The following is a 20,628-nucleotide window of genomic DNA, read 5'->3' as shown; positions in this document are numbered from 1 at the left end:
TCATCGTTAAGGGAACATAACGAGGGCTCTGATTGGTGCTGGGCGTTTTAGGTGGGCGGGGTCGTTTCAGTGGGAACATAATGCGGGATTCAGTGTGTGTACTACCTTGAAGAGTGAGCGGCAGATGTACTCGTACACCATGTTCTTCAGACTGATCTCCAGCGTGGAGATCCTCACATCGGTGCTCTCGCTTTCCTGCATCACACACACACAGTTAGCTTCACTAATGCATTATTTTGTCAGTGCATGTGTGTGTGAAGTGTGTTTCCACGTCACCTGTTCGGTCTGCAGCGCTCTGTGGAAGAGTCGCAGGAACGACACCAGACTGAACCTGTACATGTTATTAATCTTGGACAGATCCGTGATCACAAAGTACATCTTACTGGCGGTCTCGGCTAGCGGCAGGTACGCGTCTCTTTCCTACAGACACATGGACACAGACTGATGTTACACTGGTGCCACCTGCTGTTTCATTCATTCCTGGTATCTTTGTCATAATCACACTCTTCCCAGCATCACCTGGTCGAGTGACGTCTGCAGGCGGTGGGATTCAGTCAGCGACTGGTGGATCAGAGCGCTGCTTGCTTTGGTCTGGTTCAGAGACTCGATCAGCTCCTTATTCTCCAGGATATTCCCTTGAGCCGTTGCCAGAGTCTACACACACACACACACACACACACACACACACACACACATACACACACTGTTTGTTGCGTATTTGGAGAAAAACATCTAGTAAAGCCGGGGTTTTCAAACTGGTGTCCAGGGACCCACAAGGGAGTGGAAACGTTAAGAGAAATTCACTGTAAAAAATGTAAAAATATATAAATAATAAAATATTAAACTAATTAAATTTTAATAAAAAAAAAATATATATAAATTTTTTTTAAAAAATATTATAATTAATTATTATAAGAATAATAATATTAAAATAATATTTTTATTTAAATAAATAATTAATATAAAAAATATTTTAAACAAATAAATAAATTGAAATAAAAAATTATTAAAATAAAATTGTATTATAATTAATAATAATAATAATAATTTTATTTAAATAAATAAGAAATATAAAAAATATATTATTAAAATTATTTTTATTATAATTAATTATTATAAGAATAATAATATTAAAATAATAATTTTATTTAAATAAGAAATATAAAAAATATTTAAAAAATAAATAAATAATTGAAATAAATTAAAATATTATTAAAATAAAATTGTATTATAATTAATTAAATAAATAAATAAATAATTGAGTAAAATAATAAATGAATGAAATCTGATTTAAATAAATGATAAATACATTTTATTAAAATAATAAATTAACGGAATTTGATTTAAATAAATGAATAGATTAAAATAAATAATATTTGATTTAAATAAATAAATAATGTATCTAACAGTACTATAGTGTTTAAAAAAAGGAATGATTTAAACTACATATTTTCCAAATAGTATTTTACACATATTTATAATATTAATTTTTCACAGTATTAATGTCTTTATACATATAAAAAACTTTATACATACAAAATGCTGACTTTTAAATTTTAGGATGAAAAGGTGATCATATCTGGGGATCCTAAAAGATTGAAAATCCCTGCAGTATACTTTAGAATATCACGTGTAGAGGAGCATGCTGGGATTGTTGCTTCAGTACCTCCAGCAGCGACTCCTCCAGCTGAGCGAGCTGTATCTTCTTCTCCTCTTCCTGTTGTAGGAGCTTCGTTTTTTCGCTCTCCAGCTCTGGTTTCTCCTGCTGGATGGTCAACGCTAGCAGCTAAACACACACACACACACACACACACACACACACACACACACACAATAATGATGATCTTTATGGAGTCGGAGCAGTTAATAAGTGGCTTGTCATAAGTGAGTGTGTGTGTGTTACCTGTCCCCGTAGTCCTGCTCTCGTGGTGGTGAAGTTCACCTCAGTGATGAGAGACGCAGCGTCAGGTGGGATGAAGGGGCTGGGGTTACGGGTCGCCAGAAACAGACGGAAATCCTCATTATAGTCGATGACTTTGTCTCCGATCTGAACCACGTATCGCGGCCCTGCCACACACACACACACACACACACACACACACACATAAAAGAGCAGAATGAATCATGTTCATAATGAAGTACTAGTATACTGCTAACTGAAAAACAGTATGCAGTAACGTTTTAAATGCAGTATGTTACTGTGCTGGCACATGACCTTATTATATTGTATTATATTCCAATATATTCCAGGAACTGAAATAAAATATATATATATTAGATGAAAAAACTTAAAAACAAAAATTATATATTATAATTATATATTCTGTGCATAACACAAATCCATGTACTCAGCACAGTATGTAGTGCATACTGCTGAAAAACAAGTAGTAGTACGAAAATAGTGCGAATGAATGCAGCCGAGATTGGTGTGGAATCCCTTCTTATAAGAGGAGGATTTGTGGGGTTGCCAAATTGAACACGACACTGTGTGTGTGTGTGTGTGTGTGTGTTGTCTCTCCTGTATGTCTGCAATGCAGTAGTCTGTACACACACTTTAATTTCCCTCTCTCTTTCTCTCCTCATCCAAGCGCTGAAAAGCTCTTCGTTTATCTGCCTCCCGCCGGTCCCTGATAGACTCAGCCATATCTGCTCCACACACACACACACACACACACACACACACACACAGCAGCATATGGAGGAGGCTTCAGAGATGCCTGCGGGTCTTATTTCATACATACAGCTGAGACAGGAGGATAAACACACTACAGGAGAGTTGTGTGTGTGTGTGTGTGTGTGTGTGTGTGTGTGTGTCTTAGAAGCGTCTAACTCCACATTCTAACCATGTGTGATGCCACACGTTTAAAGCCTCAAATAATTTTTCAGTCTTTACTGAAAGTAAACTGACAAAAATCACAGCGAATCAGAATACAAAGTTTGGGGTCAGTAAGTTTATAAAGACATTAGTATAGTAGATATGAACATCTGTTACAATGGTAGACGTTGTAAACAGACTATGTTGTCACAATTATTAATATGGGACTACTGTTATAAACTTCTTGTATTGTATATGTAAAATGAGCAGTATAATTGCAACAAAAACAAAAAAGTGGAGATAAGGTTAGAAAGCATGAAGCCTGCGGTGTTAGAATGCCAGTCTGTCAGGCAAGTCCAAAGCAATACGCAAACCATAGAAACGTGCTAAGGCAATGGTAAATGAATGACTTTCGAGTGTACGACACCTGACGTAAAATAAAGATTTGAGCTTAGGATAGCAGATACCGATCAGTTAAAAAATGCTTAATTGGCCCTGATACTGACCCTTGAGATCGGCCTAAGACATCTCTAGTGTCTAGCTAACACACACTCACTGTACTCACCCTGTGCGATAAGATCTCGCCGCAGCAGCGGGTACAGGACGGGCTCCACGCCATCCATCTCCTGAACGATAAGAGTTTTACCGAAGCGCACGGATAACTCCAACACCGTCATGAAGTTAGCATCCTGAGACAGAACCAATCAGATAAAGTCAAATAAACATACATGTGCGATTTGTACTAAATGTACTAAAATAACTAAAACTAAAATAAAAATTTATATAAAGTATATAGACATATTAAAAAATCTTAAAATGACAAAAAACACAAAATTACAGTATTACAGTTGACATACGGCCCAGACACGTGTATTTTTACCTGTTGGTTTATGACCTCCAGACGATGTGCTTTCAGATGAGTTCGCAACCACTCTGTCGCACGAGAGGATGGATCGATCAAGAACGGACAAGAAGCACTCTAGAGAAGAAAAGAGGAGAGGAGAGGAAGAGGAGGAGGGGAGGAGAGCAGAGGAGGAGAGTAGAGGAGGGAAGGAGAGGAGGAGAGCAGAGAAGGGGAAGAGAGCAGAGGATGAGAGGAGAGGAGGAGGGGGGAGAGGAGGAAGAGAGCAGAGGAGGGGAGGAGAGGAGAGGAGGAGAGTAGAGGAGGAGAGCAGAGGAGAGGAGGAGAGTAGAGAAGGGGAAGAGAGCAGAGGATGAGAGGTGAGGAGGAGGGGGGAGAGGATGAGGAGAGTAGAGGAGGGGAGGAGAGGAGAGGAGGAGAGTAGAGGAGGAGAGCAGAGGAGAGGAGGAGAGTAGAGAAGGGGAAGAGAGCAGAGGATGAGAGCAGAGGAGGAAGAGAGCAGAGGAGGAAGAGATCAGAGGAGGGGAGGAGAGCAGAGGAGGAGAGGAGAGGAGAGGAGGAGGAGAGCAGAGGAGGAGAGGAGAGCAGAGGAGGAGAGGAGAGGAGGAGAAGAGCAGAAGAGAGGAGAGGAGGAGGAGAGCAGAGAAGGAGAGGAGAGGAGGAGGGGGCAGAGGAGAAGAGGAGAGGAGAGCAGAGGAGGAGAGGAGAGGAGGAGGGGGGCAGAGAAGGAGAGGAGGAGGAAAGGAGGAGGAGAGCAGAGGAGGAGAGGAGGAGGAAAGGAGGAGGAGAGCAGAGGAGGAGAGGAGGAGGAAAGGAGGAGAGGAGAGGAGGAGAAGAGCAGAAGAGAGGAGAGGAGGAGAGCAGAGAAGGAGAGGAGAGGAGGAGGAGACCAGAGGAGGAGGAAAGGAGGAGGAGAACAGAGGAGGAGAGGAGGAGGGGAGCAGAGGAGGAGAGGAGAGGAGGAGAGCAGAGAAGGAGAGGAGAGGAGAGGAGAGGAGAGGAGAGGAGAGGAGGAGGAGAGCAGAGAATGAGAGGAGAGGAGGAGGAGAGGAGAGGAGGAGGGGAGAGGAGGAGGAAAGCAGAGAAGGAGAGGAGAGGAGGAGGAGGAGGAGAGGAGAGGAGGAGAGGAGCAGAGGAGGAGAGGAGAGCAGAGGAGGACGGGAGGAGAGCAGAGGAGGAGAGGAGAGCAAAGGAGAAAAAGAGAGAAGGAGAAGAGAGGAGAGGAGGAGTGGAGGAGAGGAGAGGAGAAGACCAGAGGAGGAGAGCAGAGCAAAGGAGAAAAAGAGAGAAGGAGAGGAGAGGAGGAGGAGAGCAGAGGAGGAGTGGAGGAGAGGAGAAGGGAAAAAGAGAGGATTATATTTAATAATGACATTATAAGGGGCCGTTCACACAGAATACGTTCTTCCATTCCACTGCGCTACTTTTCCATTATTTTTTCTATGTAAACACACGCTAGACAGACGTGTTTGACCTTTGCACTCAGCGTCTCACTCATGACACGGCGCGCTCGCAAATGCGCCGCTCAAGTTAAAATCAGTTCAACTTTTAAAAGACGCCTCGCAAGTTTTCCCCAATCCACTGCCCGCATCTCACGTTTTTCAAAGCAAAAATGCATTCTGTGTGAAGCAGCCCTGACTCCTGTATAACCAGATCAGGAACAGCTCATATTTCACCCCGAACCATGAGAATCTGGAGGAAAAATGTGTCATAAAAATAATGTCAGAATTCATCAAATCTTAAAACAGGCTTCATTTTCTTTATGCAAAATATATATTTTAATGTTGATTTCACAGTGAAGTATGAGCCAGACGTGTTCCTGACAGGTTTCGTCAGATTCTATTTCCTGCATGTGTTCCTTCATTTCACTTGTTCTCTATGGCAACATGAGGTAGGTCACCATAGAAACCAGACTCCATAAGAACACTAATTATAAACTTCTCACACACGTGTCAAAGGGTTCAGTCAGTTCAGATGAGATCATACATCCCAAACAAATCTGCTATACTAGACATTAAACAAGGTTAAAAAATAATGTATTAGTTAACAAGATATTCACACCAGAGGTTTTATTAAGGCCTGTTCACACAGTGAAACTTTACTTGCAATCAAGTGAAATTTTTTCCATTATTTTGGTCAATTTTTGCAATATAAACTTGGATTTTGTGGCGCTTTGCCTCATCTCTCCTGGTGTGAACAGGCCTGTAGGTGTAGGGTGAGTTAGGACTAGTTGATAGTATAGTATAGTTTGGGAAGTCAACACTTCTAAGTAAACGTGTTCAATCTTACCCTTGATCTAAGTTCATTCATCTGATGTCGGCATGCGGACAGACATGAATAAGTGAACACTGGGCATTATGGGAACATAGATGAACAGAGCGGTCTATGTGTGTGTTACCTGCAGGATGACCAGAGCGTTCTCCATCGACAGGTCGTCAGACGGCAACCCTTCACCCTTCCAGATCAGCTGCTCACTCTCAGAACACAGGAAGTGACGCAAATCAAACTCTGCCAATCAGAGGACATGGCTGTTAAAGCCTCGGCCAATCAGAAGAGCTAAAAATTGTGTCAAACGAAATTATTAATGTTTCCAAAGTCAGATGCTGTGTGTTTACTGATTGAGTGATGCATTCCTGTTCAATGACAATGTTGGTAACTAAAACTAAAAACTAAAACAATTGTGTAGTCTACGCAAAATATGTTTTACACGTGACAGCACAAGTGTGATGATTTTCACTATGTTAACTCATGAAACTGAATGTGTGTGTGTGTGTGTGTGTGTGTGTGTGTGTGTGTGTGTGTGTGTGTGTGTTACTCTGTAGTCCTGAGCTGCTCATCCAGTCGTCTAGGCTGCTGCGCCGCTGGTCTTCAGGAGCCGCAGGCAGATACGTGATGAAAGCAGCAGATAGTTGAGCTCTCTTAGGAAGAGTGTCCAGCTCTTCACTGATCTCATCCACCTACACACACACACACACGTTTGTTTCAGAACATTGCATAGACTATTGATTTTATATCAGGCTAAAGGATTAGTTCACTTCAGAATTCAAATTCCCTGATAATTTACTCACCCCCATGTCATCCAAGATGTTCATGTCTTTCTTTCTTCAGTCGAAAAGAAATTTCTGAGGAAAACTTTCCAGGATTTTTCTCCATATAGTGGACTTCACTGGGGTTCAACGGGTTGAAGGTCCAAATGTCAGTTTCAGTGCAGCTTCAAAGGGCTCTACACGATCCCAGACGAGGAATAAGGGTCTTATCTAGAGAAACCATCGGCCATTTTCTAAAAAAAATACAAATTATATACTTTTTAACCACAAATGCTCATCTTGCACTGCTCTGCTATGTGCCACGCATTACATAATCACATTGGAAAGGTCACGCGTGACGTAGGCGGAAGTACCGATCCAGTGTTTACAAAGCGAACGTGCAAAGACTAAGCCAAATGCCCTTTACAAAAAAAAGGTAAAACAACGATGTCAGACGATTTTGAAGCTGGAGGAGAAAATGAAATGGAGTTTTTCGCTCTACTGTGGTACTTCCGCCTACGCCATGTGACCTTTCCAACATGATAACGTAATGTGTGGCGCATCACAGAGCAGTGCAAGATGAGCATTTGTGGATAAAAAGTATATAATTTTTTTTTTTTTTTTTAGAAAATTACCAATGGTTTCTCTAGATAAGACTCTTATTCCTCGTCTGGGATCATGTAGAGCTCTTTGAAGCTGCACTGAAACTGACATTTGGACCTTCAACCCGTTGAACCCCAGTGAAGTCCACTATATGGAGAAAAATCCTGGAATGTTTTCCTCAAAAACCTTAATTTATTTTCGACTGAAGAAAGAAAGACATGAACATCTTGGATGACATGGAGGTGAGTAAATTATCAGGAAATTTGAATTCTGAAGTGAACTAATCCTTTAATGATATTTTCTATGGCCTAACCGAACCTCTTTCCCTAAACTTAGCCATCACAGAATCATGTGCAAAACACTAGATTTAAATAAAAACATGTTTTTATAAGCCAGTAAAATGTCCTCACATAAAATTTCACAATATAAGTGACAACATTTGGCCTTCACAAGTATAGTGTGTGTATATATATATATATATATATATATATATAGGTTTGTACCTGTACACACACAGTTTTATGGGGACTTTCCATAGACATAATGATTTTTATACTGTATAAACTGTATATTCTCTCCTCTAATCCTAACCCTACCCATCACAAAAAACTTTCTGCATTTTTACATTTTCAGAACACATATAATATGATTTATTAGCTGTTTTCCTCATGGGGACCAAAAAATGTCCCCACAAGGTTAAAGATTTTTGATATTACTTTCCTTATGGGGACATTTTGTCCACAACGTAGGGTATACCTGAACCCCACACACACACACACACACACACACACACACACCTGTGCGGTCCAGCGCGTGTGCTCTCCGTCCAGCTGCTGCAGGAGTTTCTCTGCTGCGCTGATGGTCTCTTGCGCTCTGCTCACCTCAGACTCCAGTTTCGCTGCTTCAGTCGTACGACACTGAAACCTGGACACCAGAGACGAGATGTCGTACACACACAAAAACTAGTGAACTGCCTACATCAGGGGTGTCCAAACTAGGTCCTGGAGGGCCACTGTCCTGCAGAGTTTAGTTCCAACCCCAGTTAAACACACCTGAACCAGCTAATCAAGATTTTTAGGCCTGCAGGAAATTTCCAGGCAGGTGTGTTGTGGTAAGTTGGAGCTAAACTCTGCAGGACAGTGGCCCTCCAGGACCGAGTTTGGACACCCCTGGCCTAGTCAGAAAATCTAATTAGAAATCTTACTTAGAAATCAAATTAGAAGTGGACTATTTTTGTGTTTTGATATTAATGCTAATATCAAAATCTATTGGAATCAACTATGAGTCAAGTGTCCCATGAGTCTTACTTCTCCTTCAGCTCCAGAACTTTCTCTCCCACAGAGTTCAGCTCCTTTTCCAGCCTGTTCTTGCGGTTCTCTGTCTTGCGGAGGTTTCTGGCAGAAAACAGAGACATTGTGTCAGAAACAATCCGTCTGTAAAAGTCCAGAATGCTTTGCTGATGTGTGTACTGACTCCATCAGTCCGGCGTGCTCCGTCTCGAGCGGCTGGATCCTCTCTAGCACGTGTGAGTACTGAACGTTGGCCTTCACCCAGGCGGCCAGAGGAGCGGCGGCAGCACTCGCACGCTTGGCGTTCTGCAGCACAAGAATGACTGACGATTAGTTGATTGTTCACTTGTAAAACTTTAATTACATTTGCATACAATTAAATGTTTTTTGACAATATTTGTGAGATTGTAAGAAATGTCAGTTCAGTTTCCATGTACAATATGAAATGGTGTCTCTGACCTTGGGGTCAAACGATGCCTTGTTTCTGTGCAGAAGCTCTTCGACGCTCTGTCGGATTTCATGAGTGATGTTGCGTGCGTCAAACGTGACAATGTCTTCCCTCACTCCTCGCTTGGCTAAGAAACTGCATTCATAAACACTCCATTAGCGCTTCAATTATTCAACTAATTTAACATTTTAACCAAACGCAAATGACCTAATGTCTCCACACGCCTATTTGCAATGAAAATGCACTAAATTAAAATCATTAATTAGTCTAGATTCATTTAGCCTGAAGAGTGTGAAGGTGTAATAAGCAATATGACAGTTTAATTTCCCGGGAAGAGATAAACACCATAAATAAAGGCAGAATTCATTCTGTTATGGCCGTTAAAGGGTAATAATATAAAGCATGAATAATGACAGAGCGGCTTCCGCTCACATCCCCGTCTGTCTCTCTCACCTCTTCATGCTGACCCAGGACGTGTCAAATGTTCCCATGAGTCTCAGCACCCCCTCCAGAATGTCTCTGATGACATCGGGCGGCATGCGCAGCGAGCGGATCTCGGACAGCGACTCCGGTTTGATGTTCCCTACTGCCTGCTTTGCCTCGTCGACCAGGGGCTGAGCACACACACACACACACACACACACACACACACACGCACGCACACAATACAATTTTATGTGAGTTTTTAGAGCATCTCCGTAACACTGGACATAAGATCAGGACACATTTATGTGATCAGGACTGTTATTAACATTAATGAAAACTAAATACAGTTGACAAACATAAGAAACATGTTTGTTAACTGAAATAAAAATAAAAATTAACATAATCTGATCAACTAAAATACACTTTCATGACGCCAAGACTAAAATAAAAATGACCACAAATTAATTTTAGCTTTAGATAAACAGTATATTAACTAAACTAAAACTGTCAAAGTGAAAGCTAATGAAAACTACATTAAAAGGACAAATTCAAAATAATAAAACAGAACTAAAATCTAAATTAAAAATTCAATATTACATACTAAAAATATTTTAAAAGGTTTTAAAAAATAGTATAATCTCGTTGGATCAGGGCAGATATATTCAGATGATCAGGACTGGTATTATCAACAGAGAAACTGAAATAAAAGTTAAAATTAAAATAATTATAACCTGCCTTAAAAATTAAAATGCCACAAGTGATAGCTAGCTCACCCTGATAAATTTATCATTGTTAAAGTTCATTTAAATTATATCAGTTACAGAGCGCATTAACTTTGACAGACCTAAAATACTAAAACTAAAATAAAAGCTAAATTTAATGAAAAACAATAAAAATAAAAGTGATATAGTCAACACTAATGAAAACTAAATTAAAAGTACAAATTGAAAATATAACAGAAAATATAAATTAAAATTAAAAATAAATTATTATTATTTATCATTAAAATATTAAATATTATATTAAACATTTAAAAATATATTATATTATTATAAATATTAGAAAGTTCAACATTTAAAAAAACTAGATGTTTTTGTTAATATTTTTAATTAAATTATATTTTTATGTTGTCTGTTTTCACTTCAATTTTAGTTAAAGTTTTAGTCATTTTGTTTTGTATTTTTGTCATTTTCTTAAAAAAATCTTTATATAGTTTTATTTATTATTTTTATTTTATTTCCTTTTATTTATTTTAGTACTTCAAGTTAAACTAAACGAAAAAGAGAAATGTTGTCTTGATGGACTAGCTAAAATAAATTTTTATATTTTATTTTATTTCAGTTTCAATTAAAGAAAATCTTTCAAGTGCTGTTTAACAATAATAACCCAAGCTCAGGTCAAGCAGACAGGTGTGCTCACCTGAACCTCTCTGAGCTCCTCGTCTATTTTCTTCTTCCGCTCTTCAATCTTGGATACTTCCTGTGCCATCCTCTCTTTGATCTTCTCCATCTCCGTCTTCTGGTCACTGGCGTTCTGAAGCGCACCACACGTTAATACCCTCGAACAGCTTCACACTGCGTGTTTATACACACACGTGCCTCAAACACAAACCTGCATTGACACAGTGATCTCCTGCAGGGCGGCATCCGCCTCGGCCTGTTTGGTCTTCAGTAAGCTGCTCTGCTCGGCCGCCCGCCTCTTCAACTCATCCACCAATGCCTTCGCTTCATTCAGCTTGGCCACACCCGCCTGCAGTCACACGGGAACCCAAACATTAGCATACGGGCTCATTATAAATTCAAGCTCCTGTCTCCATCACTGAAGCTGTTCACCTGTAGATGCTGTTGTTTGTGGGTCAGCTCTTTCCTTTTGGAGCTGTATATGGACTGGTACACCTGCAGGAAGCTCAGGTATTGACTAGGCGTGGCTCCGAATTCCCGACACGACTCATGGATCGCCAGGAAGGACCGATAGAGCTCTGAATGCACGGATGCTGAAAGACAACCAATCAGAGAGCAGTTTAACATCCACGTGCAGCTATAAGTTCACACGCTTTTCTTCAACATCATACCAGATTTCTTCTTCTTCTTCTGTTTTTCTCCATTTTTCTCATCCTCTCCTTCCATCCTTGACAGCAGCATCTCTGGGATCTAAAAAAAAATGAGTCACATGACCAAAATGAATTAATAAATACAGATGTGGCTCAAACGACAACACTGATACCGTTTCTCTGTTCACCTTCTTCATGCTGCTGTCGGACCAGCCCTCCATCCACTGCACTGAGCACTTCCTGTAGAGGGCGGGGTTACTCTCACAGTTAATGGTGAAGTGCTCATTAGTGCAGTCCATGATCAAAACCACATGGAGGTTCTGCTGAACGCCTGCACAAACACACACAAACAACTGTTATTTATATATTAGGGGTGTAACGGTACATGTATTCATCCCGTACGATACAGACGTCACAGTTCGGTTTATATAGTCAGACGACGAATACAGTCAGTCGCAGGCGATCCATACTCCAATCCAGAAGGGGGCGTGCATGGTAATGCAACGCTGTATGCTAACCACCACAACAGGAACAAGCACAGAATAAAAGGAACAGCGCATGCACGTTTATTTTGTACTTTTATAACACGAGATGCTTTTCAGTTTTGTAGCTGATTGTGACCAAATACCTTTTGTTTTTTATCAGCTCTGCAAAAAAAATACGACCTAAGAGTGTGTTCTGTTGACTGTTTAGTGCTTAATACACTATAAGAGGCTGTACTGTACTAACTAGGGGACTAAAAGCTGCTAGGTGAAACAAATTTGTTCCTTTGTCTGGTAAAACTTTAGTTTAGGGTCCACTTATCAATATTAACTAGTTGCTTATTATCATGCATATTACTAGGATATTGGCTGTTTATTTGTACTTATAAAGCACATATTAAAGCCTTATTCTACGTGACCATATTCTACATCCCATAATTCAACCCAATACCTAAACTTAACAACTACCTTACTAACTAATAATAAGCAGTAATTAGGGGTTTATTGAGGCAAAAGTTGTAGTTAATAGTAAGTTAATAGTGAGAATTGGACCCTAAACTAAAATGTGACCATTTTTCCTATTGAATTGTACCCAAAACCAAAGTACGCAACGAACCACGGCTTCTGTGAACAGTTACACCCCTATTATATACTATTATTGTGTTTATTAATATTTTGAATTAGCTTTTCTTTTCATAATTTCAGTTCAAGTAATTTCGTAATTTTTAATTTTATTAATTTTATTTTATTATTTATTAGTAAATTTTTATTTTATTTTTATTTCAATTTTAGTTTTAGTCATTTTAATCCTTCAGCTTAAACTTACTTTAGTTATTTCAGTTGCGAAATTTTTAAAGTTTTTCACCTAATATTTATATTTTATTCTATTTCAGCTTTATTCCAATCAACAAAATAATTTCTAATAGTTTTAGTTTTAGTTAATGATATCAATACTCGCAAACACACACACACACACACACATATGATGAAAGTATTATGTTTTAGTGCTTGTTTTTAGAAAGACAAAAGATTTTAGCAGATTCATGCATTTAAAAGTCTTTCCCTCCTGAGAAAATCGATCAAAATACTTGACATCTTGCACTTGTGTGCAAATGTTTGTCCAATAAAATGCTCTCTAGGATGAGAACATCATCCTAGAGAGCATAACAAAAACAATTAGAAAATTGAGAAAAGCGATGTCTCAATGTAGTAAATGTATAAAATAAATAAAATCTTTAACAGAATTATAAAAGATGAAGACTGAAGATGTACTGAAGATGTATTATGAATAAAGAATAATATATGGCTAATGTCCCCCATCTAAACATTTACATGTATGCATTTTTCAAGATGCTTTTAGTGACTTGTATTGGGGAACAGAGATGTTGCAATGTGAAATGCATCAACACAGAAAAGCAAAATTTGCTTGTGAAGACATTTTATGGAATGTCAAAACAAGCAATTGTGTGTGTGAGAGTTCTTACGTTGGGAGAAATAGTTGAGAACCGGACCGGTAAACCCATCCTGCGACGCCTGATCTTTCAGAGATGACAGTAGAGGCTCCAGCTCTTCAGTGGAGTACAAACCTGGAACTTCACCTGTTACGAACATCAAATATGATGACTAATGATACAGCAAAGTATTTTGATTGGCAATACACTGTGAGGTCTGAACTGACCTGACGACAACAGACTATTGACCATCTCCAGGAAGGCCGGATGAACAAACTGATGATCTTCTAACAACAAAACCACCTGCTGGCCGTCCACAGCGGCAGACTGCATGACCTACAGAGAGAGGAAGAAAGTCTGAACGAGCGACTTGTGTTGTTAGCTTGCAGAGAGTCAGCATGGACTGAGACTCACAGTTTTGAGGTCAGATTTGAAGTGTTTCAGCGAGTACGAGCGGGAGATTTTAGGAGTGAAGAGAGATGCCCCGTGCATGTGGCTGACTACGCATGTAGCCGTGCGCCGGCCGACGCCGCTACGTCCCGCTAGCAGCAAAGACCCGCCCGGAGAGCTCAGCACACGGTCCACTCGAGACATGTAGTCCAGAACCTCCGGAAACAACAGGATGTCCAACTCACGGTTATCACGGCCGTACAGAACTATTCCCTGATGAGACACAAAACAAGATAATATGCTCAAAACAAATTACATTAAAAATATTTTTTTTACATTTAGCAGATGCTTTTATCCAAAGAGATTTGCAAATGAGGAATTTACTTAATAATTAGATAATGCACTTAAATCTTGAAAATCTGGAGTGACTGACTATGAACGTGTTATAATTTTATTTCTTTTCTTACCTTGTGTATAATCTCTCTGAGGTCACTGGCGTTGAGACGTCCGAGCGGTTTTCCATGCGGTGGGAGGGGCTGACCAGGGGAACGACCCTCATGAGACGCGGCCCATGTTACAAAGTACGTATCTGTGGTAAATCACAACACAAATGAACAAAGGATCCAATCAAATCTGCATTTATTTGATTAAAAATACAGCAAAAATAATAATAATGTGAAATATTATTACAATTTAAAACAGCTGTTTTCTATGTGAATATATGTTAAAATAAAATTATTTCATGTGATGCAAAGCTGAATTTTCAGCATCATTACTCCAGTCTTCAGTGTCACATGATCCTTCAGAAATCATTCTAATATACTGATTTGATGCTCAAGAAATAATTCTGATTATTATCAGTGTTGAAAACAGTTGTGCTGCTTCATATGTTTGTGTTTTCAGGATAAATAGAAAGCTTTGTTACATTATAAATGTCTTTACTGTCCCTTTTGATCAATTTAATGCATCCTTAATGAATGTGAACAGTAGTGTAACAGTGAGTGTGTGACCTGTCATGTTGTCAAGTGCATCCGAGCCCCAGTCGCCCCTGATGACAGAGGACAGGATGTTATCAAACACATTCAGATCTTTAGAGGACACGATCCGGTCCCTGAACAGACGCCGGGCTTCATACGCCACCGCCTCGAGGACTGAATCTACGGCAGATTTACCTGTGCACACAAACACACACAAAAAACATGTTTTGTAGCATGGTGAGAACCTCACAGATGTCTATAGTTCATGAATTGAACACTAACTATAACCAGTACACCCAAATCCAAACCCTTACAGACACCTTTTAGCAAGTCAACATTTGAAATAATAGTCATTAAATAGGCTAATGGCTCCAAAACCTAGTCAGCTGCCTACCTAGACAACATTTTAGGGCATCAAATATGTACTTCTGACAGGACTGTTGCTGCCTTATAAGATACCTCATTTTGGCCACAATTTAAGGCAGCATAAATCAATCTCAGGTGTCAGTTTTGGGACGTGTTAGTGAATTAGCGCTGGTTTAATGAATATATTGAGTTCACCTGCGCTCAGGTCGTATCGCAGCAGATTCAGGACCCACTGTGTGAGCAAACACGGGGTGAACAGGTAATGACTGTGATCATCTACGGAGAATTTAGCCTTCACCTGAAACACAAACACATACCAGTCAAAACTTACACTATCATACAGAAGTTTGGAGTCTCTTTTTGAAAGAAATTAATACTTTTATTTATCAGGGATGCATTAAATTGATCAAAAGTGTCAGTAAAAGACATTTATATTGCTACGAAAGATTCTATTTAAAATAAATGCTGTTCTTTTGAACTTTATATTCATCAAAGAATCCTGAAAAAAAAAAAAAAAATGTATCATGGTTTCCACAAAAAATTTCCTGAGCAGCAAATCAGTATATTAGAATGATTTCTGAAGGATCATGTGACACTGAAGACTGGAGTAATGATGCTGAAAATTCAGCTTTGATCACAGGAACAAATTACATTTTAACATATATTCACATAGAAAACAGCTATTTTAAATTGAAATAATATTTCACTGTTTTTTACTGTATTTTTGATCAAATAAATGCAGCCTTGGTGAGCAGAAGAGACAAAAAAAATTGTACTGTATATCACATTCACAATGACATCAACAAAGACACTTTTAAATGCCCAATCACATCTGACCTGCTCGTAGACCTGCACCAAAGAGCCGGCGAGCTGGTGGATCTTCCCTGTAGAGCTCCAGGTTGGATCATTACCCAGAGTCCTCTGCAGCACAGGTTTTAGGTATGCGCTATAGATGGTCTGCAGCTGCTCTCTGTCTGGATAACTACAGGAGAGATGGATTAGTGTGTGTTGGAATTGGAAGAATCCAAAGAATTGGAAGATGTAAATTCCAAAGGAAAAATTCAGAGGAAAAAAGTCAGAATTGCAATTAATTCAGAATTCTGAGGGGAAAAATGTCAAATTTGTAAGATAAAAACTCTCAATTGTGAGGAAAAACAAGTCCAAATTGTGAGATATTCAGACTTTTTCCCCCTTACAATTGGCAATTTATATACAACAACTTGGTCTTGTTTTTCCTTGCAATTTTGAGTTTTTATCTCACAAATTTGACTGAATTGTGAGAAATTACCTTTTATTTATTTACCTTTTTAATTTCTTTATTCCATGGTGGAAACAAGCTGCCATTTAGATTCCATATCATTTAGATAGTGTGTGTGTATCAGTACTCACTCGATGGTGCAGATGCGTACAATCGAGGTGAAGCGTGACGTGAGCGGGTGCCGCCCCACAGCACCACCTGCTGACATCGAAGCCACGATCTGAATGTTCTCCAGCCCGACCCACTCCAGGTTCTCATCATAGAAGCCCTGATATGTCAAGACCTGTGGAAAAAAAAGACTGTGAAAAACTAAATCAGTGCAAGAAACCTTGATCTGCACTATAAAAAAAAATGTGTAGCATATGACCTGCTGCAGAAAGGCAATGAGGTTGCTGGTGCCCCACTTGTCGGGTTTGGGCAGGTTGATGTCTTTGAGGTACAGCACCAGCCTCTCGCAGTCTTTGGGACGGTACACGCGTCCCGTGTTGGAGCTGATGACCAAACACGTGTGCGAGAGTTTCTGCAGGACGTGACGGGAGGACGTCTGAGCGCTGCAGTGCACCACGGCCACCTGCGTAGAGCGAAGCTGGGCGAAAGCGCAGCGCAGGAGCATCCTGACACACACAGAGAGCATCGTCATTTTGTGCATGTGTATTTGTATAAAAAGGGTTCAACAAGCCCTGGTATGAATTTGTGTCATACCCTTTCCCGCATCCCTCCGGCCCCACCAGCAGGAACGGCTGCCTGTGATTGGACGAGAGCCACGGTGTGAAGAGGTCGAGTCCGCGCTGCATGTCAGTTGTGTGTATGACGGGGAGATTGTGTGGGTTACTGAGGTCATCCTCACACACACCTTCCCCTCGCTGCAGCTCATACGCACACAGACGGCCCGAAGCGGGGTCATAGTATGTGTCCAGAGGCTTTCGAGGGTCAGGTGGGCTTTCTCTGGCCCAACTCAGAACCTAAACACACATTCAGAACATGACAACACAACAGTGTTATTTCAGCATCATTGATATACCATTATAGTTTTTGTTAATAGTTTTAATTAGATGTTATTATTAGATTTTCAGAGGAACAGTGACACTAATGTTCGGTAATTAGTAAATTGCTGAGCCATTTCAAGCTTTGCTCTTTTGTTTTCTGCCTGCAGTAACTATGAGTGAAACGTCACTTCATCATTGTGTATCAGACATTGTCACCTTGTGGAATAAAGGTGAACTGCACTTATTCAGTCATCAAAGGGTTAAAAGGTACCGTAACAAAACCGCCTGTTTATTTCTACTGGTCAGAGAGAGGAAAATGGCTTTTTATGGTGCAAGAAACCTTGACTGACATTAAGAGTGGACAACATAAAATGTAGATTGTGACCCCTGACTGAATCACATCAAAGTTTCACTGCTTCTTTAAAACTCAAGTTTTAAATTACGACTGGTCATAAGTGTTAATCTAAGGGAGCGGCTCCTGAATTTATTGACAGGCGGTTGGCTGAGCAGGCATGAAATTACATTTCCCATAAATCAAGATGGCTCTGACCTCCTTGGCAAACTCCTGGTGGCATTTGAGCGTGAGGTTTCCTCCCAAACCACGGATGAGTCCAACGACAAACTGTCCTCTCTCTCTGACCCCTCTCAGATGGGACAAACCGTTCAGCACCGTCCCGACCAGACTGGTGTCCACCACAAAATCACTCTGCAGAGAGACAGATGGAGATGTTAATGATGCAGTGAATGCACTGGGTCAGAGTTAAAGGACTGTGTCACGGGACGGCACCTGCTTGAGAACCCAGTCCAGAGCTCTGTGGAAATAATCATTGAGCCAGTTCTCCAGATTCATCCTGTTGTCTTCATCCTCCCTCTTCAGCCACGACTTCACGAGAGCGCCGACGTCAGTGTCCTCATCACTGCAACACACATACAGTAGGCCACGTAAAATACTGAACTAATTGCTAAAAATGTAATAAAATTTTTTTTTTTTTAAAAATGTAAAAACAAACGATTGTTTATGTACAAAAAGAATTAAACTGAATTCAAATGTTTGTTTATTTATTAAAATAAGTTAAATTAAAATGCTTAAAAATGTAATGAAAAATGTAAATAAAATGTAAAAAAAAAATAAATAAATATAAAACAAATGTTTATTTATTAAAAGAATTAATCTGAATTAAAATGCTAAAAATGCAATAAAAAAAATGTAAATGAAAAATGTAAAAAAAAAATGTAAATGTAAAAACAAATGTTTATTTATTTATTATTAAAATAATTAAACTGAATTAAAATGCTAAAAAAATAAATGTAATGAAAAAATGTAAATGAAAAATGTAAAATAAATAAATGTAAAAACAAATTATTATTTATTTATTTATTAAAAGAATCTAACCAAATTAAATTGTTAAAAATAATGAAAAAAATGAAAAAGAAAAATGCAAAATAAATGTAAATATTAATAAAATAAATAAAAATAGATTTAAAAAAATGTAATGGGAAAAAATTTGGATGGAAAAAAACTGCAATGATATTTAAATAGACAGACGTGATTGGCTGCTTTTGGGGGCAATACATAAGCAAACTGACAGCTGATTGGCTGATTTAGGTTGTGTGAAGCTGTATGATTGGCTGTGCTGTGTTTAGAAGCGTTACCTGAGGAAGATCATGCCCATGCGGGAGATGGTGGCTGGTGAGGCACAGCTCAGATCGTGGGTCTCAAACAGGAAGTTGACATTGGGGCCGAACTGAATCCTCTCACCGCTGGGCATCGTGAGCAAGCGATTATCATCCAGCACAGAGTTTAATGACTCGATCCACTCTGGGTCAATGTCTCCATCGCATATAATCCATGAGCTCACCTCTGATAGGGAAAGAGAGGAATGGAGAGCACAATCAGACAAACTAAAATCTCAATTAAACTTACTTTCAAGTGTGTGTATTTGGTGTTTGCGGAGTGTGTTTGCTCTTTGAATGTGTTATCATGTGTATTTAATGTTTGTTTTTTTGAGTGTAAGGTAATTTTAGAGTAATGTGTATGTTAAGTGTTCATTATGCATGTTAATGTGTATTTAACATTCACTGAATGTGTTAATGTGTGTATTTTGTGTTTGTTTGGTGTGTTCATGTATGTAGTGTGTGTGTGTGTGTGTGTGTTTGTCCTCACCCTGTGGCTCTCGCACCACCTGTCGTGCGGAGGACGTCAGCACCCCGTCGGACCACTCTCGCGTGTCCATGTCGATGTGCCCCAGGAGCTGTTGCCGTGGCATGGCTTTAGGGTTCATGGTGTACTGTTTGACCACACGGCCCATCCTGCCTAGCGCCGCCCGCAGCATCCTCCACAGAGTGGACTTCCCTGCCCCACTGGGTCCGACCACCACCACACCCATCCGCTGCCGGAGCTGCTCATACAGCTCCAGAGCCTTCTTTATCTACACACACACACACACACACACACACACACACACACACACACACACACATTTCAAAATGACAGTCTTCGGGTAATTAGGGCCATATGATTTCTGTGGTGCGGAAAAGACTTGCAGAACCCAGTCATCAAAATGAAATTTACAGTATAATGTGGAACTTGGCAAATTATGGATGAATTAATGAAAAGTAGAGCTGTACACTGAATCAAACTGCGATATGGACTAATGTCTGTGAATACTGAAGCTCATATAAATCTGAAGTCTGCATGAATGAGCGGCGCAGTTTAATCTACTACACACACTGAAGCACGCGTGACGCTCGTGGTGTTTTTTAGTCTCACTATATGAACACATGATCTTCATCTTCAGAGCTGCTCTGAGAGTCCCTTCAGCAACATTTCATATGAGAAAACTATCATTAAATACACACAAACTCAAAGGTCTTCTGGACAACCTGTCAAAATAAAAGTTTGGTTCAACTTGAAGAAATGATGACAGAAATATATAACTGTTGTACAGTTGAATGTACAATATAATATGTATAGAAGCTTGTTTCCACCACTGAATAAAAAATAAAAATTATAATTGTGAGTTTATAACTCGCAATTCTGACTTCATTTCTCACAATTCTGACTTTATTTTTCACAATTCTGACTATTTTTCACAATTCTGACTTTATTTCTCGCAATTTTGAGTTTATAACTTGCAATTCTGACTTTGTTTTTCGCAATTCTGACTTTATTTCTTGCAATTTTGAGTTTATTACTCGCAAT

At 39.5% G+C, this 20,628-nt stretch overlaps 1 protein-coding gene across 3 annotated transcripts in view; it reads right to left on the bottom strand.

The window, feature by feature from the left end:
• The window catches only part of LOC127495144 (cytoplasmic dynein 2 heavy chain 1), an 84,987-nt gene that overhangs the window by 29,758 nt on the left and 34,601 nt on the right, over positions 1-20,628 (bottom strand). For all 3 annotated transcript variants that reach the window (XM_051861632.1, XM_051861633.1, XM_051861634.1), the window contains exons 39-71: positions 19,591-19,855; positions 19,080-19,287; positions 18,214-18,343; positions 17,977-18,132; positions 17,143-17,402; positions 16,808-17,054; positions 16,572-16,723; positions 16,020-16,164; positions 15,378-15,480; positions 14,850-15,011; positions 14,307-14,428; positions 13,864-14,112; positions 13,677-13,785; positions 13,483-13,596; positions 11,705-11,847; positions 11,538-11,616; positions 11,299-11,459; positions 11,078-11,215; positions 10,886-10,999; positions 9,494-9,654; positions 9,052-9,175; positions 8,777-8,898; positions 8,611-8,697; positions 8,101-8,227; positions 6,490-6,631; positions 6,073-6,182; positions 3,696-3,794; positions 3,381-3,504; positions 1,904-2,067; positions 1,667-1,786; positions 520-654; positions 277-420; positions 106-195 (exon numbers count right to left, since the gene is read on the bottom strand). In XM_051861632.1, coding sequence (XP_051717592.1) covers positions 106-195; positions 277-420; positions 520-654; positions 1,667-1,786; positions 1,904-2,067; positions 3,381-3,504; positions 3,696-3,794; positions 6,073-6,182; positions 6,490-6,631; positions 8,101-8,227; positions 8,611-8,697; positions 8,777-8,898; positions 9,052-9,175; positions 9,494-9,654; positions 10,886-10,999; positions 11,078-11,215; positions 11,299-11,459; positions 11,538-11,616; positions 11,705-11,847; positions 13,483-13,596; positions 13,677-13,785; positions 13,864-14,112; positions 14,307-14,428; positions 14,850-15,011; positions 15,378-15,480; positions 16,020-16,164; positions 16,572-16,723; positions 16,808-17,054; positions 17,143-17,402; positions 17,977-18,132; positions 18,214-18,343; positions 19,080-19,287; positions 19,591-19,855 — 4,806 coding nt within the window. The remainder of the gene's footprint in view (positions 1-105; positions 196-276; positions 421-519; positions 655-1,666; positions 1,787-1,903; positions 2,068-3,380; positions 3,505-3,695; positions 3,795-6,072; positions 6,183-6,489; positions 6,632-8,100; positions 8,228-8,610; positions 8,698-8,776; positions 8,899-9,051; positions 9,176-9,493; positions 9,655-10,885; positions 11,000-11,077; positions 11,216-11,298; positions 11,460-11,537; positions 11,617-11,704; positions 11,848-13,482; positions 13,597-13,676; positions 13,786-13,863; positions 14,113-14,306; positions 14,429-14,849; positions 15,012-15,377; positions 15,481-16,019; positions 16,165-16,571; positions 16,724-16,807; positions 17,055-17,142; positions 17,403-17,976; positions 18,133-18,213; positions 18,344-19,079; positions 19,288-19,590; positions 19,856-20,628) is intronic.

Source organism: Ctenopharyngodon idella, chromosome 15, assembly GCF_019924925.1.
Source record: "Ctenopharyngodon idella isolate HZGC_01 chromosome 15, HZGC01, whole genome shotgun sequence".
NCBI classification, from domain to species: Eukaryota; Metazoa; Chordata; class Actinopteri; order Cypriniformes; family Xenocyprididae; genus Ctenopharyngodon; species Ctenopharyngodon idella.
The sequence above is the reverse complement of the archived record's forward strand: the minus strand, read 5'-3'. Positions and strand labels throughout refer to the sequence as shown.